Here is a 15057-nt window from a genome sequence, read left to right as displayed (position 1 = left end):
TCCAGAATGACCATTTCCTCATCCTCATCTTCTCTGCTTCCCACCACAACTGCTTATGTTGGGGATTTAAGAGGGAATCATTTCACTCCCCAATGTAAGAAGTGCATGAGTGGTCAGAATAGTTAAGACAATAAAGAATGAGCAGTTTCATCCCCAAACAACTGTTTCTTAATGTCTTCCCTTTGTGGTTATTTTTTTAAATCATTTTCACCTCCTTCACCACTCCCCACACGTATAAACGCATGTAAGAATACATGTGCACACACGCATACACATACAAATCAAGACGTAACATGGGAAGAACTTCTTCAAGTCCCAAAATGACATCCTTTTTCTTGATTCTTCAATACGTACACTTTGCCTAAGATAAAAGACCAGTGTCCTAAAGGCGAGCAATAGAAAGTTTAGTTTCGGCCACATTGCCTGGCCCTCAGTGACAGCGTGGTGAAAGGCGGGGCCATGGCATGAACCCCAAGAGAGAGCAGAGCCAGCACACGAATATGCATGAACAGGACTGGACAGAGCACCATTGTTTTGATATCTTTCTGTTTTCACAGGTGCCATAGAGTCATTTTATGAGTCTTCACTATGACCCATGCCATAGAAAGACAAATATAGCTATAGTTTTGCTGAATCGAAGTTTAAAGCGCCTTGTGCAAACAAAAACGTAATTTCTAAATCAGTTGAAAGCAAAGCCCAACATCTTGAATTCCACACGTTCCCCTTTTATTCCTTTTTTTCTTTTCTAGTCTGTCTCCTTCAATATTACTGCCTCCATTTTAAATATCATCAGCTGATAAATCAGTTGGCAAAGATCTGTAACGGTTGATTCTAATATTGAGGCTGACAAATTACAGCCATAAATTTTTTCTGGAAAGAAGGTAATGATATGCATTTCTGCATTTAGAAATTGATGCAGGTATAACTAAAATATAACTGCAGAGTCATTTTGACTTATTCCTTAATTAACTACTATTAGATTATGTCCCAAGTTATTAGAATAATTTTGGAAGGTTGGAATTCATTAAAATATAGTTCTTTTAGAAAGAAAATTCCCTTAATTGCTGGATATAAGATTTATTAGGAGGAGCTCACATGCTTCTAACAGAGGACAGAAATAGCCTTTCCCATCCGATTTTTTGTCTGCCAAAAGAGGCTAGAAAACAATAGGAAACTTCTATAACTTGGAAAACTGGGGAGAAAAGTTTAATATTAATATTCATTCCATTCTTGTTTTAGTTAGAGCCATGAAATTTTGAGCTTCCTCAAAAGACAGCATTCAGTTTCATGAACATTTTTACTTAAGTGTAACACATATACATACATCATAAAAATTTAGTCATACAACTGAGTACAAAAACTTTAGTCATACAAATAAACAGAAAATTTAGTCATGTAAGATAAATAAGTCAATTAGTACTCCAATGGTTGTCTCTCTTGGAAATAGAAATTTATCTTCATAGCTTTGTCTCCCATTTTCTTTAAAATTTAATTCTGTTATGTATCCCCTTCCCTTTCAGTAATTTCTTTAGGAACTACACTCTTTATTACTCCATGTTTCCTCCTTACGATCTCCATTTCCCCATGACCTCCATGTACTGCTATTTTTTATCTTTGTGATCCATAATATGACCAATTCACCCTTTTTCTACCCAAAAGCTTAGGTTTGTAAGCCATTAAAACAAAACAAACAAACAAACAAATATATATATATATATATATATATATATATATATATGTATATGTATACACACACACACTCACATATATAACACCATCCTATATCAGAGGATGGGATCAAAATGAAAGTCTTAATTTATTTAATATAAATATAAACATTTGTATTAAATATGTATATATAAAAATATAGCCAACCATCCTGGGATACATGTAAAATACATGAGTTCCTTCAGGGTTCAAAAGAGGCACTTCTTGTCATTTGTCATTTGCAAAATAAGTGCCTTCTTCCCATGCCCTGTGATGTCTTGCCCCAGGCTGATGTCTGGGTATTGAGCTCTGTCTCCCAATCTTGATGGAGGCTCTGTTTCCATCTAAGATGCATGAGTCAGAATCTTCCACAAGTCAAGGGGACTCAGGAATAAGAAAGTCTTGCCAATTGGAGGCTTTAGCTGAAATAAGTGAGGTAGGTTAATGTAGGTTATTGGAGTCCTAAAGGCTTCTGGGGTCTTCCACACATCCTATGAGATCATTTCTTGTGAACCTATTAGCCATACAGCCTTTCATGTCATTTCTTACATCTTCTTTAGTCTCTATCTCTAAATTACACAGGTTTCCCAGGGCACTAGATACACCAACAACAGTCATGACAATCACAACTACCACCGTAATAGCAGTTAACATTATATCACATTCTATAGACCACAGAAAAGATCTTTCATATTTATTATCTCATTTTAACTGCCCACCCTTATTTTGGTAGGGATCTTGCTTTTGTTGATAGTTGCCTGTTATATTCACTAGTTCCCCTTCCCTTTATAAAGTAACCAAGTGGCTGCTTTCCAGATATTACTAAAATCCTTAGATCTGCCAAGAGAAGAAACCTATTTGCTAGGTTATATATCACATTATATAGTATTGTCAGTTCCCAGGTACGTACCCTTATATATAGCTCTCTCTTTCATCAGAAGTGAGACAGTAAATATAATGGCTTAGTGAGCATCTGGAAGTCACATTAACAATGATGATAATAATGACCTCATAGGATGTATAATTTGGGAGATTAAAGAACATTTACAAGCTTATTGTGTCATAGTTAAGAATGAGGTGCCAAGTTTTCGTGCCACCACCCTTTCCAATGGTATTTCCTGCTTGGATCAGAGAACTCATTACAGTAAATGGTGCCCTTGCAAAGAACTTGCCCCATCTTAGAGCATATGCTACCATAAAGATACTGAACTGTTTTCGTGTTGTTTTTCAGAGACAATTTATGAATGTTGTTTTGCATTTGTCTAAAAAATAATGTATATAATGTAATCATTTAGTGTTTATTTTATTGTGTGTACCTTCTACTCAGAGGGTTGGCATTATTGTTCCTAACAGTGACGGATACAAGCAGATCATGCCTTATGACCTCTACCATCCCCTTCCTCGGTACGTAACTCAATCATCCTGATGATGCTAGAATTAGTCAATCAGTCTTCTGCTTCTCTCATGTGTGTATAGAGATTTTGTGTGTTTTTCTGCAAAAAAAAGATGGTAGATAGCGTATTTTGCCATCTGTCCTCAGCTCTGCTTTGGAATAATCCCGGCCTGCTCAGACTGGAAGCTTGTCATTCAAAAACCATTTTAAGATAGGATCATGTTCCACTGGAGTGGACACAGTAATTCACTCTGATTAGCTACAGTGTATGGGTTTATGTTATGTCTTTCTTTCACTCCCTTTGTCCTTTCTGTGTTTCCTCTGCAATTGGACCCTAGTCATTAAAGCACTGTTGCTAACTGTTAAACAAACACTGCCTGAAGTATTATCGCAATACCACAAATGTGGAATTCCAGATGTGGTATTACTCTGAACAGGGGCTTTAAATATTCTCCTCTTTTGTTCCAAAGAAATTATAAGTAAGTACAAAAAGGCAGTTTTTTTTTATATCCTTATTGTTCAGAACGTTTGTGGGGACTTTTTTTCCCCAAAAACATTTTAAATTCCGTGCACTGTGGTGCTTTTTATAATACAGTATTTTTTAAAACTGGACAAAATAATAGAAGTTATCAAGAAACTTTTAAAAGAACTTGTTGTCTTTATTAATATATTTATAAGAAAACTGGAGAAGCTGAAAAGTATGCCAGCTACTGAGTGTAGTTACTGTATTTGTACTGAGTGTATTATCAGCCACTTTGGAAACAACTCCCCAGGTAGCAGAAATTAGAACTGGATTTGAAATAACCACTGTGCCAAGAGAGACCTTTGCTCTATTCTCTTGGCTTATTTGGACTTCAGGGAGTCAGCTGCTATTTAGAATCCAGGGTTTAAATCAGATCGCAAACACAGTAATTGCAAATAATCCACAGTAGTTTTCTCAATCTCAAACTAAACAAGCCCAGAAATAATTTTATTCTGAACTGTAAAATAAAGCAAAGTTTGATTGAAAAATCTCCAAAATTGTTAATGAATTGGAATCCAAATAGAGGCTTTTGAGGTCGTCTATCCTAGCTCCCCAATGATGCTTCATTTTCCTGCTCCTTCCCCAAAATCGCACCCATGCACCATACATCTATAGACACGTATTTACACAAATATGCATATATGTGTATTTAATGCATATGTATTCTCACACACACATACACATACTTAGATATTTATATAATACATATACACCAGTGCAAGTTGTCATCTAGCCTCTACTTAAACAATTCCCATGACAGGCAGGAAACACTTTTCACCATTCTAATGGTAGCATGTAGAGAAGGCCTTCATTTTATACTATATATAGTTGTTTGGGTTTTTTGTAAGCTCTTCCACTGAGGGGTTACCTCAGTAGTCAGCTGTCTCCCACTTTCCTATGACTATATTGATAAAGATGATAAATAACGTTAGAATGCTTCTGTTGTGTCGTTTTGCTGGTTTGATCCAGATCCAAACTTATACACTCTTCTTCTTGAAAAAATAGTGGAATGAAAATATAAAAAGATTAACTGAACCAAGACTTCATTTGATTTCAATTTCTGTATCCATAAAATAAGTATCCGTAAGACACATGTGTCTCTTTGTGTGAAGGCCGTGTATTTCAAGATAAAGGCAAAATTGAATGTCAGGGTGAGCAACATCAAGTTTATGTTTTTCCTGTAGTGGCACTCCTAAATTTCTTGCATATCTATGATCTCTCTTGTTTATATTTCTCTGGTATAATTAATGCCTGTCTTAGGTTAAACTTGATTTCTTCTGTATTCGGATTTCCCCCAAATGCCTGAAGCCAGTATTCTCAATAATAGATTGAAATGAGCCTCCTTGGTGTTCGTTTGCACCTGTCCTGTGTACACATGGGCCTGTCCATGCATCACAAGGGGAAAGGACAATCAGCAAATACACTATATTTCTTACCCCTCACACTTCTGTTTCTGAACTAATTCTAAAGTTAAATATTATGTTTTATTAATAAAATCCTCGTAAATGGAAGCTATTTCCACAAATATGTTTTCATTCCATAAGAAGAATTAAGGCTGAAAAATCATTCTTACATGGCAGCTTCCTGTTGATCAAAGCAGAAGGCCTTACTTACTGAAATTATTTAAATTAGCCTAAAACCACAGTGTAGATACAAAACACAATCAATGAATTTTTAGATTGTTCTTTCTTGCCTTCAGTTTTGACTGTAACACTTATCTGAACATAAGAATGCAGTCTGAGGAATTATCTTTAATTCATAATTAATACATGCAACTTTTTCACATCATTCTTAATCTTGAGAATTTCTTAAACTTAACACACTATGTGTTTAAAAAAATTAAAGTCCAAAGGAGTTAAAATATATGATATGTGAACTCATTTCTTATTCTTTCAGGGCAAGATTCTTGGGTGTGCTTTCTTTTCCCAGCACTTAGCTGGTCCCTGTTTTAAGATATCCTAACTGATATCCTCTCACCTTTTGTTATACCTTTTTTAAAGCACCAGACATGTTTTGCTTTGAAATTCCTCATAACCCTATTATTATGGAAGGATTCACATGATAATTTTTCACATATAGAACTGTAGTTGCATGCGATAACCATCCTATAAATTCTTAAATAATACTAGCATTATTTGTCCTTCTGTGATCACTGACATTGAAAAGGATACTTATTACTGTTTATGAAATTACACTATAGGTCAGGGCCAAGTGTTGAGGTGACAGAAATTAATCACACTGTCTTAAGAAGTGTCAAGTTTAGAGATGTTGGAGTACCAATTAGAAAATGTGCTCTTTTTATGGCATTCTAATGTTCTAAGAGATTAAACGTACATTCAAAAACATATTCCCACTAGACTCTCAGATCACATCCAAGGTGAGTATGCACTTACACTTTCAGCCCAGTTGCAGTCTGAAGTAGACCTGTTTTCCACCTCCAGAGGGAAACTCTCCAGAGATGTATGTGGAGACAAATGAGAATTGGTCTTACCTTTCTGGAAGAGAAACTCTCTATAGAGCTGCTTCTTTCTCTTGAAAGGGACCAGAAAGTTTCCTAAAGGCTAAACAGAGAACCTCAGTTTCCCCATAATAACATTTTCTTATGTGTCTCCTGGGGAAATATGCATAGGAAAATATTGTATTTGGCAACAAGTTTAGGCTGTTGGCAGTGGAGATAACAGTTGTTGCCTAGACTTGAGCAGTCGTGGAAGAAAATTCTCTGTAACTGGGAAACACACATTATCTAGTCTCATGCACAAGAGAAGTCAGATCACAATGTACATGAAATCCTACTTGTAGGATAATTAATGTCTCCACGGTATGCCTGTGCAATATTTTTAAATGTAACTATTCGAGTGGATCAACGTGGTGACACTTTGTGTTTCTCTCATTAAAATGATATCTCTCATAATTCTAAGAGAAATCTTGAAGTTTCTTAGCAATCCTCATCAACAAGCAGAATGCATGCAAGAAAGACCAGCTCAGTCCCAATGCTTCTGTTTTTAAAACTTCAACATTCGCTGAATCTACAGGAGGAGAGAAAAGAATCAGACAAATCTACCTCTCTGCATCTGGTCCCCAATGCTTCAGAGCTGTGTAGAGATATGAAAAAATCAATGGAATTTTCTTATATATTATTGATAATATTGTTATTTTCCCCTTACTTAACTGTATTTCTAAATTCCAGTGCCATTAGCTCTCCAACCAAAACCAAATTTCTTCACAATTCCAGGCGTTTCTTATTACGGGGACGCTAACTGACAGTGTCCCTCAACAATTAGAGAGCAAGTAGGTAGTGCCTATATTAACACGTTTCCTCCTTAGTTTAATGATGGCATGGTTTGAACATCAGAATTGTGCTGATTCCATGTAGTCAAAACTGATGACTGTGAAAGGGAGAAAGAGTGTTTGGTTTACCTTGATCTTTCATGAGCTTCTCATGTAAAAGTATCCAGGAGCTAGGTAATAAAGCATTGCATTGAAAATAAAAAGGACCAGCCCAGGTGCAAACTATTAGTGTTAACTCATTAACCAATTTCAGTCTTGACATAAATATTTAATGGTTTAATAAAAAAGTATATAATATATATGCACAGTATACATTTATAAAACATAAAATAATATATTATACACACACACACACACACACACACACACGAAGAATATATATTAAAACTATAGGAAGACAGACTGAACAGCCCTCCTTTGAGTACGTTACAGACAGCACAGATATCCTTTTGAACAACTCTCAAAACAGTAATTTCTTAACATTTACATAGAGCTTTAAGGTTTACAGAGCACTTTTGCCAACATCAACTCCTCTCTTACTTGTCAGATTTCAGGCAGTAGATGCCTTTGGGTTCTCTGGACCATAGCCTGTCAGAACCGGATGGCCCCAATAGTCACTGGGAATGGGTTTGTCACAGAGGTCACTAAGGAGGTTTGGCAATGTGCATGTCCCCCCTGATGACTCCCCTTGCTTCTGTAGGTGGGAGGCCACCCCGTGGACAGCGTGCTCCTCCTCGTGTGGGGGGGGCATCCAGAGCCGGGCAGTTTCCTGTGTGGAGGAGGACATCCAGGGGCATGTCACCTCAGTGGAAGAGTGGAAATGCATGTACACCCCTAAGATGCCCATCGTGCAGCCCTGCAACATTTTTGACTGCCCTAAATGGCTGGCACAGGAGTGGTCTCCGGTAACTGTGCCTTCTTTCTTTGTTCGTTAGGAGAATAAGTCCACTCTTCCCTCTCGTCATCATGACCCCCGGCTACCCTATGCAGCTCCCCACTTTTCCTCTTGAGGTGTCTAGAAGCCTACCAGTTTAGGTCCTGGAGTAGGCATGCTCCAATTCCAGCAAAGCCAAATGTAAATGAGTAAATAGAGACATATCTTTCTTCAAGTTACTTCAGGAAGCCTTTCTCGTTCCCCACGTTGTTCCCTCAAGGGCACGGGGAAGCACATGTCTATCAAGAGTCATTGAGGCCGAATGACTAATCCCGAATCTGTGAAAGCTGCTCTGGTGATAGAGCTCAGTAGAACAAAAGTTTGGTTTCATTTTTTTTTTTTTTTCCTTATCCTTTGTCTGTATCCAAAAAGGATCTGAGTGGATTAAAATTAAAGCTATGTTTATTATTGGAAAAAAGCTGAAATGAAATCACAAAATAATCAGAATGGGGATGAAATAGAATAACTAAAACTAATACATTCTGGATGTTAGGAAAGCTGCTGCGGCAGCTTACACATAAAAAGATTTTGATTTGCAGTTTCCTGTCTGCTAATGCAAAAAGATTTGAAATGGCAAAGGAGATGGAAAGACGAGGTAAACCACTGTGCCCTCAGCCACAGAGATGGCAACAGACTTCATTTCAGCTGTGTGGCTTTGTGGCAGCAGATCAGCGCTGGGACGTTTCTCTTTTTCTAGACTTGACCCTGGGCATATAGAACCACAGAGGTGCTGTCTACATCTGGCCATTGAATCAGTCCTTTAAACACTTCTTTGCATGTCAATGTAATCAATTGAATCAGCCATGCTGCAATATAAATTAGCTATGATGACCATTAGAAAACTTTTCACGTCCATGTGGGAGCTAGCATCTCCCATATGTTGGACCTAACAATCATTAGCAAAGTGACTACATAAAATTAAAATGCAGTGTTGGTAATCAAAACAGGGCACGCTCTACATTTCCTTTACTCCTTTTCACTGCTTGGTTTGGGATTTTGCACAGTGGGTGCTTAAGGAACGCTGACTGACTAATCCAAAACTAAAAAATTGAAAATGATTTAACTTTCAGCCAGCTGCACCCTACATAGCCAAACAGAAAAAGACCCCAGGATGGCTAAAAAGTGGTATAAATCCACCAGGAGTTCTTATGTAAAAAGCAGCCCTTTAAAAAAGCCTCAGGTGGGAAATGCAGACGAGTAAACAAGGCTTTGCCTGTGAGTCTTCTCTCTCTTGCGTTCTCCTTCTAGTGCACGGTGACATGTGGCCAGGGCCTCCGGTATCGTGTGGTTCTCTGCATCGACCATCGTGGGATGCACACAGGAGGCTGTAGCCCCAAAACCAAGCCCCACGTCAAAGAGGAATGCGTCATACCCACCCCCTGCTATAAGCCCAAAGGTAACGAATGTGGCAGGTGCTGTGTTATCAGTCTTTTCATTGTTACGTGTACCCAGGTGCTGTTTTAAATTCCTTAGAATATTTTTAAGTATCCCAAGTGTTTTTAGTAACTGTTCTTTGTGACTTAGACTCTCTTAAGTGGACTTAACTCATTTTTTGTTAATCTTTCAGATAGTTTTGCTTGAAAATTGTTATTAAGCACTGCATATTTATACAGTGATCTCTTGGGTCATAAAGTTGTTTGAAGACTGCTGCTGAAAAATATCTGCTTAAGGAGATTATAGACATATTGTAGAAATATATGACTTACTAGCTAAACTTCTTTCTGCTAAAACACAATGCAGTGAATCTAAGAGTGTCTATATTGCTAAGCCTGAAATACAGTGGTAAGCCTCATACTTCAAACTGATGAAACAGAAAGCTGTTGCTTTTTGCTTTGAAAATTAAAACAATATTATGAGACCGGATTCCCAAAGCATAATTCAAAATGAAAAATTGGAATAAATCAAAATTTAATAAATATTACAAATAATTTATTAAAAGTAAGCTTTAGAAAAGTTCTACTTAGTGAGGAAGATTTATTTTAATTACACTGGGTCTCTCAGATTAGTATGAATACTAATCTGACTACTCTGCTAATATTGTTATAATCTATGTCAGTGAAATAGCCAAAATCACAAACCATTCAGAAGTAAAGAACTTCTTAGTACAAGCTTCTTCCTATTTTTAATATTAAATATGATTCTCATTTGTTTCTTAATTTATTTCTTTAAACCATTACATTTCTCTGAAAATCAGCCATAATGTAATGTTTTATTATACTATAGTTTTCCCTTGGTGGGAGTGAATGGCATGTGAAATCTAAATTACTGATATAAAAGTAAACAACAAAACAAAAACATACCAGAAATGCTGATTAGTTTTAATCAGTACACCTCTCTCTCTAAGCTACAGTCTTCTCATCTGTAAAATTGGAATAATAATAGTAAGTACCTCAGAGATCATGCAAAGATTCAATGAGACATAATGCTAATAGGATGCTTAGCCCACTGCCAGGCATATAGTAAGTTTTCCACAAATGTTATCTTCAACTCTTGACTACCATTAACCATCCTCAAATATGGGAGGAAGTGGTCACTGGTGCATATGACAGGACTCATTTCAAATAGACAATGAAGTATTACAAGCCTACTATTAGTGCCAAGCTGAATGCCTCATTATTGAAAGTCAGAGATGGCTCACGCTGTCAGATGTGGCATCACTGACTGAGTCATTTAGTTGGGAGAAGTTGTTAGTTGTGAAATGTTGCCTAAGTAGGTACCGCACCACTGTGTCTAAAATGCTAGCAAATCCTTTTGGCTTTGGTAGTATTATATCTCTCACTCACTTTGTTTTCTGACTATAAACAATTGTTGCATCTAGAGGACAAGAACTGATACCGCTATCTTGAAATAGTCAATTATTCATTAACTCTCTCTTTACCAGGCCACTTCAGAAAAAGAAAAGCAATTTGTGGTTAACTATCAAAAATAAAACCTAGATTTTCACAACTAAGTAGTGAGTCTGGCTCTACTTAAACATCATTAAAATGCCATATAATTCTATGGTGTATTCATATAAAGAATATTTCTTTCATCTTTGCAATTATATGTTATAAAATGGTGATAGAGCTTCACTGGCTTATACTATAAAGCAAGTATGCCTATAAATGATACTAATAAAATATGTCAGAATGGGAATCTTGGCAGTTACTTCTGTAGGAGCAGTTACAGCGTCCCTCTTTTTTTTCTCCTCCACATTTTTTTTTTTCCAGGAAGTAGTTACGAAGTTTGTTCTGAATTGTTTGGCTAAAGCTATATAAATAGGTGAAACAAGTCAAATTAAGGGTTGTGGACTTAAGTTGCTCGTATTCTAATTGTCAGTGAGCCTTGGGGGTGATATTCAATGAATCAGATATCTAAAGCAGTGCTTTGTGATATAAAAAATATCAGCAATTTTGTTTGTTTTTGATAATATGGTATAGATCACACACACTTAGCCAAAAGGCAAAAGAAAAACAAGTTAGAATTTATGGAAGTGTCATAATATGATTTGTTGTACTTTGTGTTTGTTTTTAAAGGTAAATATTGCTCTATCTTTTCAACAGGTAATAGTGAAAAGATACTTTGATGACTCTTTATACACATATTGAGCTAGCACTCCTAGAGTCACAACTTTCAAACTAAAAAGACTTTTCTTTGCTCTTCAACATAATAAAGAGGAAGAGTATACACAGAGACCAGTATTACTGAACATTTTAAAATCTGATTCTTTTTTTCTTGGTATATGAGGGGTGTTAAAAAAAAAACAGTGAATGTTTAAATTTTAAAACTTATTATAGTAAAAAACACATTGCCAATAATCTGCCTCAAAATACTCCCCCTTGCTTTGAACACACTTATCCCGTTGTTCTTGCCACTTTCTGAAGCAGTTCTGGAAGTCCTGTTTCGTGAGTGTCTTTAGTTGCACTGTTGTGGCTGCCTCGATGTCCTGAATCGATTCAAAACGTTTACCTTTCATGATCATTTTGATTTGGGGGAAGAACCAGAAGTCACACAATGCCAAATCTGGTGAATAAGGTGGTGAGGACACACCGTAATGTTTTTATTTGAAGGAATTGCCACATACCAGAAGCAATGTGTGACATGGAGTGTTGTCACAATGGAGGATAAAGTAAAGACACTCACGAAAGAAGACTTCCAGCACTGCTTCAGAAAGTGGCAAGAATGATGGGATAAGTGTGTTCCAAGCAAGGGGAAATATTTTGAGGGGGATTAATGGCAATGTGTCTTTAACTGTAATAAATATTTTTTATTTAAATGTTCACCACATTTTTTTTATCATACCTGGTAACTAATATCAGAGGCAGAAATTTACCTAAAAACATATCATTTGCTGTTATCAACCTAGTTAGTAGATAGTACAAAATCAAGAACTGGTGAGGGGGAAAAGAGGAATTTCCCTGAAATCCCATATTGGTTCTAACCTCTTCTCTTTTAACTCTCAGAGAAACTTCCAGTAGAGGCCAAGCTGCCATGGCATAAACAAGCTCAAGAACTAGAAGAAGGAGCTGCTGTGTCCGAAGAGCCTTCGTAAGTTTTGAAAGCACAAGTTGTTTTGCTTTTGAGGCTGATTGGTTTAAAGAAAGCAGTGTCCCACTGGTTGTGGGTCTCCTCTGAACTAAGGGTAATCCTTTTACCAAGGGTGAAATGAGGCTTTGGGGCTGTCAGATTGGAGGTTTATCTGTTTCAAAGTGCTTCTCCAAACATGAGTGCTCTCTAAATACTTTTCAATTTTGAAATAAGAAAATGAAGGTGTAGTGCCTACTGTTTTCTCCAAAATCTGACCTTCTCTTTTCCAAGAGGTCAAAGGTGAGAAGGCCCAAACTGCATCCAATGATATAATGTAGATTTGATGTGGATGTCTGGGCAGCTTTTCAAACTCTTTCTTTTTTTTTTTAAAAGATTTTATTGGGGAAGGGGAACGGGACTTTATTCTTTTTTGGGGAACAGTGTTTACTTCCAGGCCTTTTTTCCAAGTCAAGTTATTGTCCTTTCAATCTTAGTTGTGGAGGGCGCAGCTCAGCTTCAGGTCCAGTTGCCGTTTTCTAGTTGTGGGTGTTGCCCACCATCCCTTCCGGGAGTTGAGGAATCGAACTGGCAACGATGTGGTTGAGAGGATGCGCTCCAACCAACTGAGCCATCCAGGAGCTCAGCAGTAGCTCAGCTCAAGGTGCCATGTTCAATCTTAGTTGCAGGGGGCACTGCCCACTCAAACTCTTTATCTCCCAACTTTGTAATGTAGCCACTCATCAATAATTAAAGGGTTAGGAGTGACGTCATAGGAATGGCAGGAACTGGGCACACTTTTTGAGTTCTCCTCCGGATCTTATCATAAACGGGACATCTATAACCCATCAAAGGACTCTCTGCTCATCACGCAGAACAGCTATGAGACTCGTGCAAGGATTACTTGAAGGACAATATACACAACACAAGAGTCACCTTGGGAGCACACGCAGAGGAGAAGAAGGAAGTAGTGCAAGTCAAATATAAAGGACACATACTACATAAGATAACCCAGCAAGAACTAAGAACTCTAGGGGATCTACCTAATACATCAAAGCAAACACAGAGAATCAGCCAGAATGGGGAAACAAAGAAGCATGTCCCAAATAAAAGAACAGAAGAAACCTCCAGAAATGGAACCAAATGAAACAGAGGTAACCAACCTATCAGAGACAGAGTTCAGAACACTGATGATAAGAATGTTTAAGGAACTTAGAGACGACATAAAGAAGGATGTAGAAATCATAACGAACAACCAGTTAGAACTAAAGAACACAATTACCGAAATAAAGAACTCACTTGAAGGAATTAACAGCAGGTTAGATGAAGCAGAGGATCGAATCAGTGACTTAGAAGACAAGTTAGCAAAGATCACCCAAACAGAACAACAGAAAGAAAAAAGAATAAAAAACGATGAAGATGGTTTAAGAGACCTATGGGATAACATCAAACGCAACAACATGTGCATCATAGGAATACCAGAAGGTGAAGAGAGGAAGCAAGGGATTGAGAACATATTTGAAGTAATAATGTCCGAAAACTTCCCTAACCTGATGAAGGAAACCAACATACAAGCCCAGGAAGTGCAGAGAGTTCCAACCAGGATAAACCCAAACAGGTCCACACCAAGACACATTATAGTTAAAATAGCAAAGGTTAAAGACAAAGAGAGAATCCTAAAAGCAGCAAGAGAAAGACAGAGGGTTACATACAAGGCAATTCCCATAAGACTATCAAATGACTTTTCTACAGAAACATTGAAGGCCAGGAGGGAGTGGCAGGAGATACTCAAAGTGATGGAAAACAAAGGCCTACAACCTAGATTGCTTTATCCAGCAAGGCTATCATTTAAAGTTGATGGAGAGATAAAGAGCTTCCCAGAAAAGAATAAGCTAAAGGAATTTATTACCACCAAGCCAGCATTGCAAGAAATACTAAAAGGACTTCTGTAAATAGAAGAAAGATGAAAACAATCTAACTACAAATTTAAAAATGGCAATAACTATGTACCTATCAATAATCACTTTAAATGTAAACAGATTAAATGCTCCAATCAAGAGACATAGGGTGGCTGAATGGATAAGAAAGCAAGACCTTTGTATATGATGTATACAAGAGACTCACCTCAGATCAAAAGACATACACGGGCTGAAAGTGAAGGGTTGGAGTAAGATATTTCATGCAAATGCAAATGAGAAAAAAGCTGGAGTTGCAATACTTATAGCTGACAAAATAGACTTTAAAATGAAGAACATATTAAAAGACAAAGATGGGCACGATATAATAATAAAGGGATCAATCTGACACGAGAACATAACCCTAGTAAACATCTATGCATCCAACATAGGAGCACCTAAATATATAAAACAGATATTGACTGACATAAAGACAGAGATCAACAGTAACACTATCATAGTAGGGGACTTCAACACACCTCTGACAACAAGGGACAGGTCTTCCAGACAGAAAATCAATATGGAAACAACAGCCTTAAATGACACATTGGACCACTTGGATTTAATCAATATTTTCAGAGCATTTCACCCCAAAGCTGCAGAATACACATTCTTCTCAAGCGCACATGGAACATTTTCCAAGATAGACCATATGTTAGGCCACAAAACAAGTCTTGATAAATTTAAGAAAATTGAAATCATACCAATTGTTTTCTCTGATCACAGTGCTATGAAATTAGAAATGAACTACAGG

General features: G+C 37.1%; 1 protein-coding gene across 4 annotated transcripts in view; it reads left to right on the top strand.

Annotated features, from left to right (window-relative positions):
- The window catches only part of ADAMTSL1 (ADAMTS like 1), an 890862-nt gene that overhangs the window by 678222 nt on the left and 197583 nt on the right, over window positions 1-15057 (top strand). For 3 of the 4 annotated variants that reach the window (XM_074330337.1, XM_019739192.2, XM_074330339.1), the window contains 4 exons: window positions 3061-3111; window positions 7612-7816; window positions 9094-9241; window positions 12288-12372. In XM_074330337.1, the coding sequence (XP_074186438.1) occupies window positions 3061-3111; window positions 7612-7816; window positions 9094-9241; window positions 12288-12372 (489 nt within the window). The remainder of the gene's footprint in view (window positions 1-3060; window positions 3112-7611; window positions 7817-9093; window positions 9242-12287; window positions 12373-15057) is intronic. The other variant, XM_074330338.1, reaches the window with a different exon arrangement.

This window comes from Rhinolophus sinicus, linkage group LG04 (assembly GCF_036562045.2).
Source record: "Rhinolophus sinicus isolate RSC01 linkage group LG04, ASM3656204v1, whole genome shotgun sequence".
In the NCBI taxonomy this organism is placed as follows: domain Eukaryota; kingdom Metazoa; phylum Chordata; class Mammalia; order Chiroptera; family Rhinolophidae; genus Rhinolophus; species Rhinolophus sinicus.
Note: the sequence above shows the minus strand (reverse complement) of the source record. Positions and strands in the feature narration are given on the sequence as shown.